The 17,495-nt window shown below is 47.6% G+C and overlaps 1 protein-coding gene across 2 annotated transcripts in view; it reads right to left on the reverse strand.

Annotated features, from left to right (window-relative positions):
- tmem260 (transmembrane protein 260) overlaps positions 1 to 15,577 on the reverse strand; it is a 32,215-nt gene extending 16,638 nt beyond the window's left edge. Inside the window, exons 1-3 of one of the 2 annotated variants that reach the window (XM_060052332.1) lie at positions 13,784 to 15,577; positions 11,028 to 11,059; positions 7,360 to 7,511 (exon numbers count right to left, since the gene is read on the reverse strand). In XM_060052332.1, coding sequence (XP_059908315.1) covers positions 7,360 to 7,511; positions 11,028 to 11,059; positions 13,784 to 13,898 — 299 coding nt within the window. In that variant the 5' untranslated portion in view covers positions 13,899 to 15,577. The remainder of the gene's footprint in view (positions 1 to 7,359; positions 7,512 to 11,027; positions 11,060 to 13,783) is intronic. The other variant, XM_060052330.1, reaches the window with a different exon arrangement.
- Between the last annotated feature and the right edge of the window lie 1,918 nt (positions 15,578 to 17,495).

Genomic DNA, 17,495 nt, shown 5'->3' on the forward strand with positions numbered 1-17,495 from the left:
GAAGACAGATTCCATTAACGGTATCTGAAATTGAGTAGAGAGCAGGCCCGTTATCAGACCTGACTCATAAGCACCGCCATTAATCACGAGGCATGATACCATTTATACATTTCCAGCTCTCTGCCTGCCGCTGTGATAGTCAGCCACAAAGGCCTGATGAGACTTGGGCGAGGGGAACAATGGCGCTTTCTGAGGAAAGAGCGGTAAATCAGAAAAAAATGGGGAGTGAGAGCAAGAAGGGGAGAGAGAGAAAAAAAAAATGCACACACTCGCACGCCGACGACTTTCCCTTTTTTTCCCCTCTTTCTTTTCATGCTCATTTTTCCCACTGTTCGTTTGGTCTCGTGGTAAGGGTACGCATAAGCGCAAGTGTGCGGCAGTGTGTGCGTCTGTGTGTGTGTGTGCGAGTATGAATGGGAGGGGGAGAGAGCGGGAGAGGAAGCAGCGCGGAGGAGACGGTCTTAATAAGAGATAAGGGATGTCTCTCTCGCTGCACGGTTCCAGGAATTAGTTGCAACTTGAAGAGGAGAGATGGAGAAAGGTGGGACAGGGGAGGGTGGGGGGGTTGGGGGTGTGATGACTTTTGTTGAGGTGCTGGGTGGGACTCCCTGCACTCCCACCCCCCTAATTCTACCCCCCTGCTTGACAATTAACTCTCCCCAGCTCATGTGCTCAGCAGGGGGCAGGTTCTGGGTGATGAGCACTAGTGGGGGTCTACGGACCGGGACATTATGCAAACTCTGCCCAGGCTCACCCAGAGACTTTCCAATGCAAGGTGTGTCCGTCTCTGTCACTCTCTTTCAACACACACACACACACACACACACACACACACACACACACACACACACACACACACACACACACACACACACACACACACACACACACACACACACACACACACAGAGCAATTAATCACATTTTAATTGTGAATTCGATTTTTGGGTCGAACGATTTCCAAAATAGTTGAGTTGAAATGTTTTTTTTTTTCCATGTTTTTTTTTTACCTATTTATACATTATTTTCCATTTGAACATTGTGCATTTTTTTTCGAAGCTCAGTTAAAAAGTGTCATGTTTTCGAACTCAAAAATAATCATTTGAATAATCCTGATTTCAATATTGACCAAAATAATCCTGATTATGATTTTTCCATAATCTAGCAGCCCTAACACACACACACACACACACACACACACACACACACACACACACACACACACACACACACACACACACACACACACACACACACACACACACACACACACACACACACACACACACACACACACACACACACAAAACCATGCCCACCTCGGTTGGGGCGTGTCAAATTTTTTAAGTGATCTGTCTACAAGCAGCAGTGTGAATGACCCGTCTATGTCCCTGGAACTACCTGGGTCTAAGCCAGGCCTGTCAGTCTCCCAGGCTCGTTGGCTCTCCAGGGGCCCATAGATAAAGCAGCAGAGACTCTGACACGAGCGCGGACCGTGTTTGCATCTTATCAGGGCTCGTTGCGGGGCAGTGAATGCTATAGTGGTGTACGGTGGACAATGGCTGCCTGAAACGACACACTGCGCCGTCCAGACAATTCAATAGTACACAGTGCCACCCCTCCAGCGGTAATAAATCAGTTAATCAGGTTATACTACCCGATTAAGAGACCAACGTTGAGTAAATAATACCATCAGTGTTTGCCTGTCTTTATATTTGGAAAGTAAAATATCTTGCTGAGGAATAAAAAAAATTGAATTTCTATTTTTAGTGACGTACATATAGGATACTGCTGTGTTTCCTGGGCTGGGAACTCTGCTGAAATGCTCATAACATAAAAAGGCTCAGAACGGAGAAAAAAACAGGAAGAGAAGGAAAAAGAAAGGAAAAGCATCTAACAGAGGAGCTGAAAGGAAAAGGGGGACCAATAAAAGAGAATGATACAGCGGGCTACATTTCCTCTTCAGGGGCGCCCCCGCTTTGAAGTGTCTGCACGGGTCCCGTCTCATTTACCCCTGCCCATCTACCAGCGTCCTGCCAGCGCGACGAGCGCGTGCCCTCTGCACTAAATATCCCACCCGACACCCCCCTGTATGAGCACTATGCGGTGAAGAATGAGGCTTTACGACGAGGCCGACCGGGACGCCCCCGGCCACACGCCCCCCCCCCCCCCCCCCCAAAGGGAAGCGGGCGGAGCCAAGGGCGGAGCCACGTCCTCGCCGCCACCGCGGATCAGCCCGCCGTTGTTCCACGGCCGAGCGGACGTTTTTTTATGGGCAGGCGGGAAACCGGGCCTGGAAAGGAATCACACATTCCTGAAGAGGTTGGGGGCCCTCGGAGGAGGCGGTGGCGCCGGGCTGGGGGCCGGGCTGGGGGCCGGGCTGGGGGCCGGGCTGGGGGCCGGGCTGGGGGCCGGGCCGGGAGGCTTAGGGTTCCAGCTGGCCCGGGCGTACGCCCCAGGGTGTTGGTTTGGCCGGGGCCACGGACGACGAGGATTCAAACACTACAATCACATGACGGGGGTAAGTGCTCTGTGGCAGAGCATCCAGCATCCAGAGCCAGGCGCGGGGGGGGCGGGGGCGGCAGCACGCAGACATAAAGCCCGTTCTGACATAACGCTGATACTGTATCTGACACCAGAAAACAACTCCCAAGATACCCTCCATCCTTATGCGACATTCAAAAGGGCACACATTTCATCTTGGATGTGCCGGGCGCCAAGTCTCGGCTGGGGACGACATGAACTACTGCGCTTCCCTGGCCTTGACTCTGCCTCCAAGCAGAGCGGGAAGCTGACATGTATAGATGCAGAGGGTTCAGAAGGGCCCAAACTCTGCTGCGGCTGCTGCTCAGACCCCCCCCCCCCCCCCCCCCACCATCACCCCTCTCCACCCAGAAGAGTGAACGCAAAATTAATCACCACAATCCTTCTCAAACAATAAGGCCCCTGACACAACAATTTCTCCCAGAATGCCATCTTAATCTCTGCCCCAACAAACATGCAAAAAATAAAAATCACAGGAGCAAAAAAATATAAAAAAATGCAAAACGATTGCTAAAGCAAATTGCTTGAACGATTCACAGAATGCCCATTTTCATTGCCGCCTTTTCAACAAAGTCATTAGGCACACGCCATAAATGTTGCTTGTATAGATTCCATTAACTAATTCCGGGTGAATTGTAATTGCCGAGTCTGATCTGTCTCCATGCTCGCTGCCTTATTAGGACTGCCTGTGGTGGCGGAGGAATGGGATATTGACGTCCGACGACGGCACAATCTCAGGCCCACGGGCGGAAGGGAATATTAAACTGTGGTTGAATTCTGCAGACTATCCAGCCCTCCCTCTCCTTCCCCATCCCACAGCCCAGTAATGAGGACAGAACATCTTCATTAGACATCTGTTTAACTGCGTTTCAGCAGCAGTCCTGAGGGGACATTTGGTCATGCTGGGGTTGGATCGGGGTAAGGGAAGGAGGGGGGGACTGCAGTGAAAGCACTATTAGGAGGTCCGCAAACCTCGGGCTAAACCATTTGATACATATGAACGAATGTGCGATTTGGGTTCAACCAATACAGTCCATCAAACCTTAATTAAGGTTCGAATCAGGATGGTCCATTTCAACAACCATCCCTATTAACAGGGTTTCACATGCGTCATGCTTTTTAAAAAAGAATCGAAAAAAACAAGTCCCTTTACATGCTTTTCATAACGGGATCTTTGTACTGGGAGTTTCCTCCGATACCAACACCCTGTTGGCCCGGGACCAGTACCGCGCGCCTCTTATAGAGTCTTATAAATAACCGTGTTCTAAAGACGACCCGACGGCCCACAGGTAACTTTCCAGAAACCTCCAGGACCATATGGTGGAGGCCCATATAAGGAGCTGGGGCCGCGGTACAGGCCGCCCCCCAGTCCACTGAGGCATCATCTGTGCCCCTCGGGCTGGCCCTTGGCAGGTGAGCCCTGCGCAGGTGTGCGTCCACGGAGGCTGAGCGGGGCGGGGTGGAAGCGGAGCGTTTGTGTGTGTCTAAGCTACACAGTTATGTAATCGTGCAATCGCGCAAAAAAGTGTGGAAAGTGCTGACGACGGAGATGCGGCGGGCCTGCGTTGTGCGTGGCTCGACGGCTGTCAACTAGCTGCCGTGTCTGTTGGTGGTTTCTTTGGATAAGCCTGGGAACGGGGGAGAGAGATTCCTCTCAGGTAGCACAGATTCGGAGCAGCTTTAGCAGATAAACGGTGAGACGAGAGAGCACGGAATAGTCGGCTGTCTGGATAATCCCTCTGTGATAGGAGCACGCGTTCATATTCCTCTATAGACTGCAGGCGTTCAGGTCCCTGGGATTCTAGGGGGCAAACGCTCCTCCTGCAAAGCTTCCAGCGCAATCGATAGAAATTATAATCATGTCGGTCACCATCCTCAAAGGCTTGTCAGGCACCGGTGTGAAAACATAACGAGACATCCAATTTGGCCATCAAACCATGTGATCAAGCCAAGAGGACTGTAACTGACAAATCAAAGGGAGGCTAAGTGCTACATATAAACTTATGCAAGAGTGAAGTGGCTTCCAAGCCTATCAACTTACATTCCCCCACATTAAACACGGCAATCTGGCCGACTAATTTAAATTGATACATCAAAGGCTTGCAATGTTGGGTATATTCCAGATGAATTTTCAAGGTCTGACAATTTACCATTTGAGAAGAACTGCCAACAAGTACCCATTTTAACTTCAATGTAATTCATCATCTGAAAAAAATGTTTCACTCAGAAAAAAATAATCAAGTTTAGTTTTCAGAAGAGGCACTCTGCCAATTAGGAGGTCTGGTTTGGCCTGAACTGGGCAAAAAAGGAAACAAGGGAGGGCATTTTATTCCGTACAAAATAATTAAAAACATAAAAAAAAAACATCTAAAAAAGGACAAAGGAAGTACGAAGGGTCATCTAGTCTTGGCATTTCGTCAGAGGAGCGGCCTGGCCCGGGTTAACCTTCATCAGGCTGTGGCTGTGTCCATTTTCTACTCGCCCACTAATAGCTTGTGGAGCCCTCAATTACCTCCATGGCTGTGGCAGGAAGCAGGTCCTCATTGGTTCAGGACCTGTCCCCTCACCAGCCATCATCACCCCCCCCCCCCCCCCAGACCACACTGGACTGCTGATCTTTGGTGACAGACCTTAACTCTTACCAGAACCAGTGCAGATAACGAATAAAGCCGGTTATGGTGATTTTTACAAATTGAAAACCATAGATTACACGTTCATACTTAAGAGCTTAGAGTGTGTGTGTTTTTTCTGTCTGAGTCCTCCATGTCCGTCAGCCCCATTGGGTCAGAAGGGGTCCTCATAATGACTTTTCACTTAACTCAAATCCAAAATTGGAACAAAATCCTTGGGGATTACCAAACAGGGCTGCATTAAAAACGCACTGGGACTGGCCAAACCAGATGGATGCTCTCTGGCCACATTGAAACGTCTGGCCATCGAGTTTTACACCAAAGGCAACGGGTGGCTGAGTGTGTTGGGCTGCGCAGTGTGTCCCTCTTCCGGACGTCTACGGCCACGTACGCCCCCTCCCCCCCCCCCGTCGCTAACTTCACTGTAGAGGACGCTACTCTGACGCAGGTCTCAGGAGTCATGCGTGTGCTGCCAGTTCCCTTGCAGGAGCAGTGATGCAGGGTGCGGCTCTAGGGCTGCTGCAGTCCGGGCGGAGGGCCAGGCCCCAGGGAAGCACCTCCTCTCCAGTCTATCACGGGCTCCAGACCCGGCACCCTGAAGCACCTCCTCTCCAGCCCTCCCCGGGCTGCAGACCCTGAACGACTCCAGCCCACCTGCCCACCACCCATCAGCTGACACACAAGGAACAGCCACCGGGCCGGCCAACGTGCGCCATTACATCAAAACAAACAAAGCCCTTCTTCTCCCGAGTGCATAACCCGAACCGCAAGGCTTGTATTCACCCGTTGGTAAACAACGTTACACTTCCGACCTGATGGGAGTGTAAATTAAAATAAATAACTGATGTCATGACTGAGGAGTGCACACTGGGCATTAACAGATATACTTATTACAAAATGTAAATTCCCCGCGCTAAGCCGTATGAGATAAAAGGCACAAAAGGAGCGACTCTGCCCACATGCCTCTTACGTGATGCGGTCGGCAGCAGGCAAAAATGGAGGGGAAAACAGGGGGGGGGGGGGAGGGAGAGAGAGAGCGAGAACTCTTCGACCCAGGAGGGAAGGAGAGGGAGGTTTGGTTGGGTGGGGAATTAGAAAAATCGTGCCATGTCAGGATTGAGTGCATGCTGTGCGGCTGGGGGGAGGGCGGGCGATGACGGAGAAAGGAGATAATTGCCGCACACACGCACACACACACACACACACACACACACACACACACACACACACACACACACACACACACACACACACACACACACACACACACACACACACACACACACACACACACACGCTGAAGGGTAAACAGTCCGGGCACACTGGTACAGAGAAGGGGGGCTTGACGGAGCTCGGTCCCTGAATACTGAACAGAGGATCAGGGCTGTGACTGGCCTTCACTCAGCACCACCCAAACCCCATCTTCTCTTCCAGACAATGGCACACCTCCGTCAAAACCACTCGTGTGGTATTTTCTTAAGGAAGACTGCCCGTTTACAGATTCAATAGTTCCAATAACCTCTCAGGCATACTAAATCTAAAAATTCCTCGAATCCAAGTCTGTGTCAACAAGTCGCGACATCCTACGTAAGGAATACACCACAACGCTGCAAAGCAACCTATGCGTCGCCCCCCCTCCCGTTAGGATACACTATGTTCCGAACAGAGGGACCCCCGCAGAGTGTTATATTCTGCATATACGCCACAGTTGAGAACGGTCATTTGTAGCACAGTGTGTTTGCGTTGTCCAAATGTGGTGGATGGTTTGAGCGTTGTTGTTAGTATTGGTGTCTGAACACGCACATGCACTGATAGTCGCACACGCACCCACTGAGACACAAGAAGCGCCACAAAATGTATCATTGACTATTGTTTTAATAGTTTGATGTTGGGTCACTTTTCTTGTGGGTGAGATTTCGGGCACAGCTTCCAACTTTTATGCCTTTTCAATAAATGTACACTATTTATGTTCTGCCAGGCTTGCCATCATTTTTGTTTTTAGTTTGCCTTCCGGTGACCTCCCCACTCTCAAGGCAGAGTGAGACTGTTGGATTGGTTGTGCATCGACCCGGAACTGTCCGAGGTAAAGGTGTCCGGTGATTGATACAGAATGCACAACCCTGGAACGGAATTGACCAATCAGAACCAAGCTGTGGTATAAACAAACAAAAAGAGCCCGCCTTACCTGCAGACGGTGAAACAGAGTGCCCCGCTGGCCAGGGCCCCCAGGAGCCCGCACATCAGGCTGACACTGTGGGCCGGGGAGAGGGAGGGCAACAGCCCCATGGCCAGGCGGGCCAGTAGGGTGAAGGTGGGGTAGCCCGGAGGGTGGGCCACCTGCAGACACAAACGGCCAGACCAACGTTAGCCCTAGAGATTTAATCATTATTTTCCCGATACAATTCAGATTTCTGAACTTGATTATCGGCCGATGCCGAGTATATACCGATACAGCATCTAGTATTATAACTATACTAATAGCCCTTGTTCTGATTGAAGGGTTCTCTTACGATGACAGCAATGTATAGATGTTTCACTTACTGTCGAAAACTTTTCTTTTCTGAACTAGATCATTTATATATATATAATATATAATGATGACACTGTGCTCTTTCTGTCCGACTCTAACCCTGATACCATAAATTCCAAACTGTCATCTGATCTTCAATCTTTGCATAAGTGGTTAAATGACAATCACTTAACCATTAATGTTACAAAAACTAAATGCATGTATTTCCACTCATCCAGAAAGCATCTGTCCTTTACCAGTCCCATCATCTTTTCAAATCAAAATCTTGTCATCGCCAAAGTATCTGGTGTGTTACTTGACTCACGCCTCACTTACCGTGAACACACCTCCAAGTTAACTAAAAAGTTAAATCAGAAACTATATGTATATATCAAGATTAGACGATACTTGTCCTCTAATGTTTCCAAAACCTACATGCATGCGATTGTATTCTCAACCATTTCCTACTGTTTACCAATATGGTCTCTCACCACCAAGGAAGTTACTGAACCCATCGCACGGCTATACAACCGAGCTTTAAAGATCCACAGCAATCTTCCAAAATGGACACACCACTGCACTGCACTTACTAAATCACACGCTCTGTCCTTTCAAAATTGTATTTACAGTCATGCTATCACATTTTATTTTCTACTCCAACACAGCACCTCACAAACACTCATCTCCTTCTTACCAACACATAACATGCCCCAAGTGCGAGTCACTAGATCTGTCTCCATGGCCCTCCACCCAGGGCCCGCATACAATAACGGCTATGGGCAGAGGTCCTTCATCCATACTTTCACCAAAGTCTGGAATGGCATTCCCCATCACATTAGAGTATTACAATCCATCACACAGTTCAAAAAAGCTTATAAACTGTTACTCCTCACCACATACACTTGCGAACACTGACTTATATAGATCATTGTCTGAGCTCAGTCTGCTGTCTATATGATTGTCCTACTGATGTCTGACGTGCTATGTCCGTTATGTGTTGCATGTAAATGTGACGTGTGATGTGCCTTGTCCCTGTTACATGTAATATGTGCTGCAGAACAGGAACCTGCTGGAAATCAGCTATTTTACTGAGACAGGCCCGTTTTAAATTGTAACTTTGTTCCTTTTAATACTTTCCTGTATAATAAATAAAAGAAAAAAGAGAGAATAATCTATAATTATATATTTGCATTCTTGTATTTCAGCGTATTTATTGGTAGCTTGAACGAACGTAGGTCGGAGATAACGCGTTTCCCATTCCGACTTTCGACCTCCGACCATTAACTAACACAGGATAATGTTCTTTGCCCGTGTAGTAAATGAGATACTCATGTGATGGTATCGGATCGGCGCATAGACTTGTGTACTCGCCGATACCCGATACTTCCCGATGCTGGTATCGGTATCAGAACAACTCTAGTTAGCCCTGAAGCTAAACCAGGAGAGCGGTCCATTACAGCCTAGATGCTAACATGGCACGACGGCCTTTCACTGAACTGCAGCTGAACTATGGGAGAATACAAAACCATGGACCGTGAATGGATGATGGGCAAGGACACGGAGGCGAGACAAAAGAGACCATAAATAAAAGGACCGCCCATTTGCATTCGACCCGCTCTGTCCTCGCTGCTGGGTCTGAGAAAATATTGACATTGTTGGTTATAGTGATATCGAAACAACATTAAACTAAATCAATAAAGGTTCCATCTCATCAGATTATCCTAGATGAACTAATGTTATTAAATATTATCAATTCATTATAGATTCAGTGTCTACAACTATTTGATCAGTGGACCGGTGGGTTGTACTGAGGCAGTGATGGAGTGCCAGGCACGGCCGGCAGGAACAGAGTTCTGATTAGCTCCGCTGCTGCCCGGGAAGCCTCCCTCTGCACCACCACCTCTCCACCACTTCTTCCTGCAGCTACTCCTCCTCCTCTACCTACACTTCCCCCTATTCCTCTTCAACCACCTCCACTACTACCTCCTCCACCTCTATCAAACCCTCCTCCTCCTCCTCCTCTGCCGTCACCACCTGCTCCTCCTCCTCCTCCTCCACCTCCACCTCCTCCACCTCCTGCTTCTCCTCCTCCTCACCCTCCACCTCCTCCTCCTCCTCCTCCTCCTCCTCCTCCTCCACCATCTCCTACTTCTCCTTCACCACCTCCTCCAACTCCTACTTCTGCACAACCACCACTACCACAACCATCGCCTCCTTTTCTTCCCAAGGACAGAAGCTGTCCCGGGAGTGGCGTCACGGCGTAGCGTGGCTCGCGGAACGCTGCAGCTCGGTGCGCCTGGGGGAACCCGGCAATCACAGCAATTAGCGGCTAAGTCTCCTCCAGCCTGATAAGGGCTCAGTCATTAAACACAGACTCATTCCCTGGCACTGATAACATGAGCCAGCCAGAGAGGGGCCAGCTCTTCAAACTGAGACTGCCGTGCTGAGATGTGTGCAAGAGGGAAGGAGTGAGAGAAGAAGGGAGAGCCAGCGAGAGAGAGAGCGTGACTGTGCCACCAGTCACCATGGACACCACCAACACACCCTCGCTGTTATTACCCGTGAAACTCCCAGACGAAACCAATCCCAACACCGTCGGGCAGAAAAGAATGGGCAGGTGTAGGAGAGAACAGGAGCCACAGGAGACCCCCCTCAGTGAACCAGATGGTCAGATTAGGTGAGGTTGGGTTGGTAGCACCTCATGGCGGAAAAAATAAAAAAATCTAGGGGACCACTGAGGCCTGGCGCCACTCCGCTAAGGACAACTGAGGGCACAACGGCAGCGGGGGGGGGGGGGGGGGGGGGGGGGGATGAGTACCGGGGAGCTCAGGGGAGCAGAGCGGAGGGCCGCGGCCCGGCGACCGAGGGAGGGCCCCGGAGCCCTGGGGGGGCTGACAGGCAGACAGGCCACACGGACTGCGGCACTAACGCAGGATTACTGGCATAGTGACACCGACACAGCCTCCCTAAAAGGATCACAGCGCCGTAATAAACTTTATTAAATAATAAAACTTATTATAACTGTTAACCCGATTTAGTTCATTCTTCGCAGCTTACACACACACACACAAAAAGAGGGGTGGATATAATAAGCCTTATACCGTACATAAGGCAAATCCTACAAAAGCCATCGCCTTACCATTGACTTTAATTGGATTTGAAAAACGGGTTGCAAATTATAGCATTCTCTACTTGTAACTTAGTAAAATAAGTGTATAGAAAGGGAGGAAAAACCTGTGGACTAAAAGTACAATTAATCTGCTTTCTGCCCATGCTTAATTAAACTTCCTTAATGCGTATGGAGTTAATGAGTGATTTGATTAAACAATACAGCTAATGCTTACCCCCAGTTCACAGGCAGCGGTGATCAGCTCTCCTGTGGAAGGGAAAAGGGGAGGAAATTAATGTAAACCTTATAATTATTATTAAGAGGCAAGTCTGTTGCTGAAGTTTTCCCAAATCAAATACTTGCACTGGGGTTTTGCATTAATTTGCCGGGATCAAAACCTGCAAATCTTCCCAGTGTGATATTTCCTAAGCGCCACGCTCATTTCCCTTCATCTCCCGTCTCTCCTCTGATAGCTCGCTCCCGTCATCACACACACACACGCACACACACACGCACACGCACACGCACACACACACACACACAGAGAAAGAGGTAAACAATAGCTACCGATGGCTACAGGCTAATTTGGGAAAATAATTACATGACCAACTGATTGCATGCGTAAAAGGAAGAGGCCATTTTGAGGTGGTGTGAATATGGCTGGGCGAGGGACCAATTGTTCCAAATTACACTCAGACAGTTTAAATGTAACTGATTTCTCACTCTATGTTTGCACATCCCACTCATGAAATTCAGTTAGTGAGACTCATTATTGTTGTTGTTTATTCAAGCCAGCGACCTCTACTGGTATCTGGAAGATTGGCTGAACACGTTTTTCAAAACATTCAACATTTAAAGCCATTCAAATGGTGGCCATGCCCCAATAAACAGCGACACATTAATGGAAGAGAAAAAATAAATGAAGACATTGTCATTCTTTAGTCAGTATTGATACGTTTATGTTCCAGGGAGTACATAAACAATAAAACCCTCATGAATCAGAAGACGATTATTTATATATTACACGGACAAAGATTTGACTTTTAACGCATTGCTGCTAATGATGCAAAACTGAAGTCGCAAAATACACAGAACACAGCATCCTAGGATGCCCCACTTATTTCCTGCAGCCTTGCCGATACAGGGAATTACGCTGCCTGCATGAGGAGCCCCAGCCTTATCACTCAAATGGACCATGAAGCCAGAATTCCTCCACCTGCACAGCATCAATGTTTTCAAAGCTTCATTTCACTTGGCACAGGCCGGCAGCTACCTGCCATCGCTCTACCCCTCCATCCCGTCTCCTCATTCTCCTCTTCTCCCCCGTTCTGCATTTCGTTCATTTTTAACAGTAGCAGAACACTTTTTTCGTTTTTGCAGCAAAACCAGCAAACTAATACTGGCCAAAACCTCCGCCTCAGTGCCACAGAGATGCAGCTTTGCATCCCTCCCCCATTTTACTAAAAAGGGAGAATATCGAGTCGACGGGGTAGCGGTGCTGGCGCCAACAGCCTTTGTGATAGTGGAGCACGGGCACCCACACCAGTTCTCCCATAATCCCCCCCCCAACCATTTCCACACTCCACATTCCTAGACAACAGCGTTCCCGCGGGGGCTGCGCTATAGCCCTCCGGGGCACATCGCACCTAAAGAGATTAGGACTCAGAGACGGAGACCTGGAGGAAAGGGAAGGGTGTTCAGCTGGCACCATCAGAGCGGGCATCCTGCACCGTCCCTAAACACTGTGGCGAAGGGGCTGGCCGGGGCCTGTGCCTCGCTAGGCTGCCACACAACCAGCAGGGCTACTCAGCTTTCTATCCCGCGACGCTCTCCTCTGCCTGCACCATATCGGCTCGAGCTTTTCACATGCATTCATTCTGCTAAATGTGCATTTACCCAGTGTGCAGCTTTTTAAGCCGAGGCAGGACATCAGAGCGCCGCCGCCGTACACCCAGGCCCGTGTTTACAAGTTAAAAGTGACTTCCGGAGCTATCATTTCTTAACAGCGTTTGTGTTACATTACACAGTGTTACAATATACACCAGTGGCTGTATAGGTGAAAAAATGATTTATTCATGTCATTAGTGTGTAATACATACATAGTAACCGTAGTGAATGGCGAATTGGACATGAGCTACAATCCCAAATGTTCCAATTTGAATTTAAACTCATACCCCTCAATGACTTCATGCTCTCATTAGTTATGGATGCATAGAACAAGCTGTTCAGTATGGTATTAATGCAGATTGATGAAAGTAGCAAAGCATTTAATATCCATTGATGCTACTGGAGTGCAATAGCATAGACATGGTGGAGAAAAGTGCATTATTTTTTTTAAATGATGCAGGAAAATAGACAATGCAAAACACATCAGTGCATCACCTTTATGGACCCGATTCTCTACTATTGCAAGTCTGATATTATGGATACAAACTTAATTTTCTACCTTCTTCTGAACGCTTCTAAATTCAACTTTTTGGAATGATGAACGATGCAGGTAAAATATAATTCGCTGCAGTCATTACAGAATAAAGTCACAAATGTATTATCAACTTCCAATTTACATAGAATGCATAGACAATAAGGTTGTTTGGAAATTGTAGGTTCCCATTAGGTAGCTAAATTATTCTCTAATCTGAAGGCACAAATCTATGAATGTTTAACAATCATGTTCTTCCTATACACACACACACACACACACACACACACACACACACACACACACACACACACACACATAGAAGTAAGAGACACCAATAAGAGACAACAATTAGAGACACCTATAAGAGACAACAATAAGAGACACCTTTAAGAGACACCAATAAGTGACACTATTAAGTGACCCCAATAAGAGACACCAGGAACACCGAAAGCACCTGTATAATTAAGCCATGTGATTGGCTGAGCGGCAGCAACAACAAAGGTACAGGGAGACAGACAGTGGTCTGCCCCATCGGTGTACATCAAGTCCGCTCCAGTCCCGGTACCAACCTGAGTCCCCTCCAGGTACTGTTCTCTGCACAGTAGGAACATAGAGTGCGGCGACACAAGCGACGGTTACGGCCGTCAGCGTCCAGGTCCCTCGGTCCTCCACAACCACTGACATTTTAGCTCAAAATGGCTAGCTAATTCCCGTCACCTCCGATGAAAGGCAAGCGGGTGGCAGTGAATGGGAATCTTTAAAATAGCCGTTTTCTGGTGACTAACTCGAATCTATTCCCATAACGTATGGTCAAACTCTAGTTAGTTTATATTTTTCGCGGTTTTGTGTTTAAGTGAAACGCATTGGCTTCCAGGAAGTGTATGACATAATAGAGAACCCGGATTGGTTAAACACGAAGTCTCGCGATACATTGTGTAGCGGCGCTCAGGTCAATGCAGAGACATTTACAGAGCGCTCTAATTTTAGCATCCTGATATTGTCTTGACAATTTTCTTTAATCCTTTACGCTTTATTCGTTTCTAATATATATAATTTTAGAAAGTTGACGTATATTTAAATGGATATTACTGAAGAAATAAAATGTAAGGCGATAGGATGTACCGAAACCACAATAAAGTCAACGAAAGAAGTAACATGCACGTCTGTTTCGATTGCGAATACAGAACGGATTAACCGGGAATGTCATCATAACGCACATATTTTATTATATTTACCTCTTGCATGCATCATTTGTATTGCCTTAATGTCTTAATAGGAGAATACTGGAAAAACAAGAGGAAAGGGAATTAATCTATAACGCATTCTAATAACCATAAACAACACAAACTGGATTGGTTCGCCTAGCCTAGACCAATCTGAAACTGAAACTGAAACTATCAGTGAGATTTCTTATTCCAATGTTTATGTTTTGAGGTTTTTTTGCTGCTGTTGTTGTTGTTCATTCCAAATAAATAAGCTAAAAGAGACCAAAACCATCTCCGGATAATGTGTTATCTAGAGTGAGAAGTGGTGGAATACATGCATATGCCTGTGCGTCGGCTCTTCTCCGCCTAGTGTCCATCCCTGGTATTTCACTTAACTTCACTCCATTGTACTTGGTTATGTGGGTTACGGGTAGTTGGTCCTTAATGCGTTTGACTTGCTTCACAGCTCAAGCAAAGCCATATCACAGTGAGTGGATGAAGTCTAACGTGTATTTTCACTGGATTCACTCGACTATGTAAGAATTATAGCCGAGGGATGCACAATGCATTTAACCAGTGTTTGCGGTGCAGAGGGGGTAGTGTTGACAAACCAGGTAAACCAAAATTCAAACATAGATGCCCGCCTTATTCCATTACAGCCAAACAGAAACATGCTGCAGTCACCTTAGCTTATTTTTTAAATAAACAAAGGTAAATAATTCTTTATGAATTAGATTTCTTCCGAAAAATTGATTGACGTCTTTGAATCATTATTGATGGAGGACTTATAAGTCAATATCACTTCAGTAATGTATACAAATTGTACTAATCTCTAATAAATCACTGAAACAGATGAAATGCAATTGAACCGCTGTCATTGTAATATTGTGAGCCTAATTGTGAATATACCTGCTCATACAGGCATGCTCTAGAGGGGCAACCCAGGGGTCCAAGGGACACGAGATACAGGCTCCACTTAATGTCTCACAGGTGTCCGTAGTCAGGGGTTGAAGGGTGGCAGTAATGAAGAAAGTGCCCCCATTGAACTGATAATAATCCCGGCCTAGCATAAAGGAGTGTGATCCCTCAGTAAATTGAGCCCTTGGAGAGGTAGAGTGGTGTCAGCACCTTGCCTCCTCCCAGAAGGCTGCTCTCTAATCCCCCCCACCATCCACCCACTCTCACCGCCACCACCACCACCGCCACCATCACCACCATCACCACCACCACCTACTTTGACTCTCTCTCAACGTTGAGAAACGCACACACACACACACACACACACACCCACACACATATACACACAGGCACATGCACATGCACACACACACACACACACACACACACACACACACACACACACACACACACACACACACACACACACACACACACACACACACACAACTCAGTTGTACTCCATACGGCTCAGCCATGCTGTGATGTCACTGTGACGTCACCGTGATGTCACCTGTAATCCAAGTTTGGTTAATCTGCCGTGATTCAGTGGCAGGCAGGGGGGGGGGGGGGATTCATACGGTGGAAGATGGGGCTGGATTTCTTTTTAACCCACCACAAACCCAATGTTCATTAATATACAATCCCAGAAAGTCTTGTGCCTAAGTGCTGCACGGATGCATGCATTTACTGTTAAAAAAACAGACACTGAAATGTACTGCATTGGGTTGCATGTTGTAGCCTCAGGGCACGGGCAGATGGATCATTAGAGAGCAGAGTGGATCAACAAACAAACTATATCCTCCTCTCCTCAATATTCCCCAAGCAAATGCAGTCGTGGTTTCCTTTAATTATTGACAGGTTATCCAAACAGAGTAACCTACACGGGCAAGGCCCTGGTTCCATATGGCGTCGAGCTAACAGTAGTAATAGCAGTGGTGTTAAACACATTACAGTACAGCACGGCTGTGTGCCACGCTTCAGTGCAGCGGCGCTACTCGTCCATGCAGTCATGTGTGCCAGTGTGTGTGATTAGAGAGTTCTTATGTTTCGGCTCTGGGGATTTAGCATGTCTTATTAGGAAAATACGTTAATGGTGATCCGCGGGGGTCCGACGTAGCCGGATCCTCTTAATCATGCTTATTTCTCATTGTAGCTCACAAAACAAAGATTTGTATTCTTTGGCGGTGGGAAGGTGCAACATGGGGACAAAAGACGCACTGTTTCCCCTGATGTGCTCAGCCACTTGACGGAATGCGATCTATTCGATTTGGTATTTTGCTCACTTATCGTATCATATCTGTTTTTAATCTTACCTTAAGCATCCTTGAAATGAGGTGTAATCCAGTTAAGCCCCTTTGAATATGCTTCACAGCCACATTACAGCACTTTATCCCTTCCTAAACAGCCTCCATACCAACCCGCTGCCTACAGGCCAACACTGGCCCCCAGCAGGCAGACAGCACCTCACAAACCTAATATTCCTCTTGGTGTGTATCTAGAAGAAACATACGGGAGTTTGGATTATTCAACAGACGCGGTTCAGTTGAACTCCACTTGAGTGTGTCACTATGTGCTGACTTTAAAGTTTATTATTATGATATTAGTATAAAGCCATCAGTTGTATTTAGGGGCATTGCCAAATAATACAGGTTTCTACTTTGTGCCACCCAGTTCCTGGTCTCATCGGGCTCCAACCGGTTACATCAGGTCTCATTTGGTTCCATCTCGTTTCACCTGGTTCCACCTGATCTCATGCGGTTCCGTCCAATTTCACCTGGTTTCCACTTGGTTCCGCCCGGTTCCTGGTCTCATGTGGTTCCGTCCAGTTCCGCCCTGTTCCATCCGACTCCACCCGGTTCCGTCTGGTTTCTCCTGTCTGAGGACCGTCCATGTTGTTTAGAAGCAGCGGGCTGCTGGCAGTAGTCACTGTTAAACAGCCTATTTCCTAATGTGACATTAATCCAAAACATTTCTAGGAGATGTGAGCGGTGGTGGTGGGGTGGGGTTGGGGGGAGACTGTGATGGCGTCGGCGACTTTGTTGTTGTGCGGTGGTTGAATCTAGAATGGGGAGCGTGGCGCTAGCCATGCGGGAACGAATCCACTTAACTGAACTGA

Source organism: Gadus macrocephalus, chromosome 5 (assembly GCF_031168955.1).
Source record: "Gadus macrocephalus chromosome 5, ASM3116895v1".
In the NCBI taxonomy this organism is placed as follows: Eukaryota; Metazoa; Chordata; class Actinopteri; order Gadiformes; family Gadidae; genus Gadus; species Gadus macrocephalus.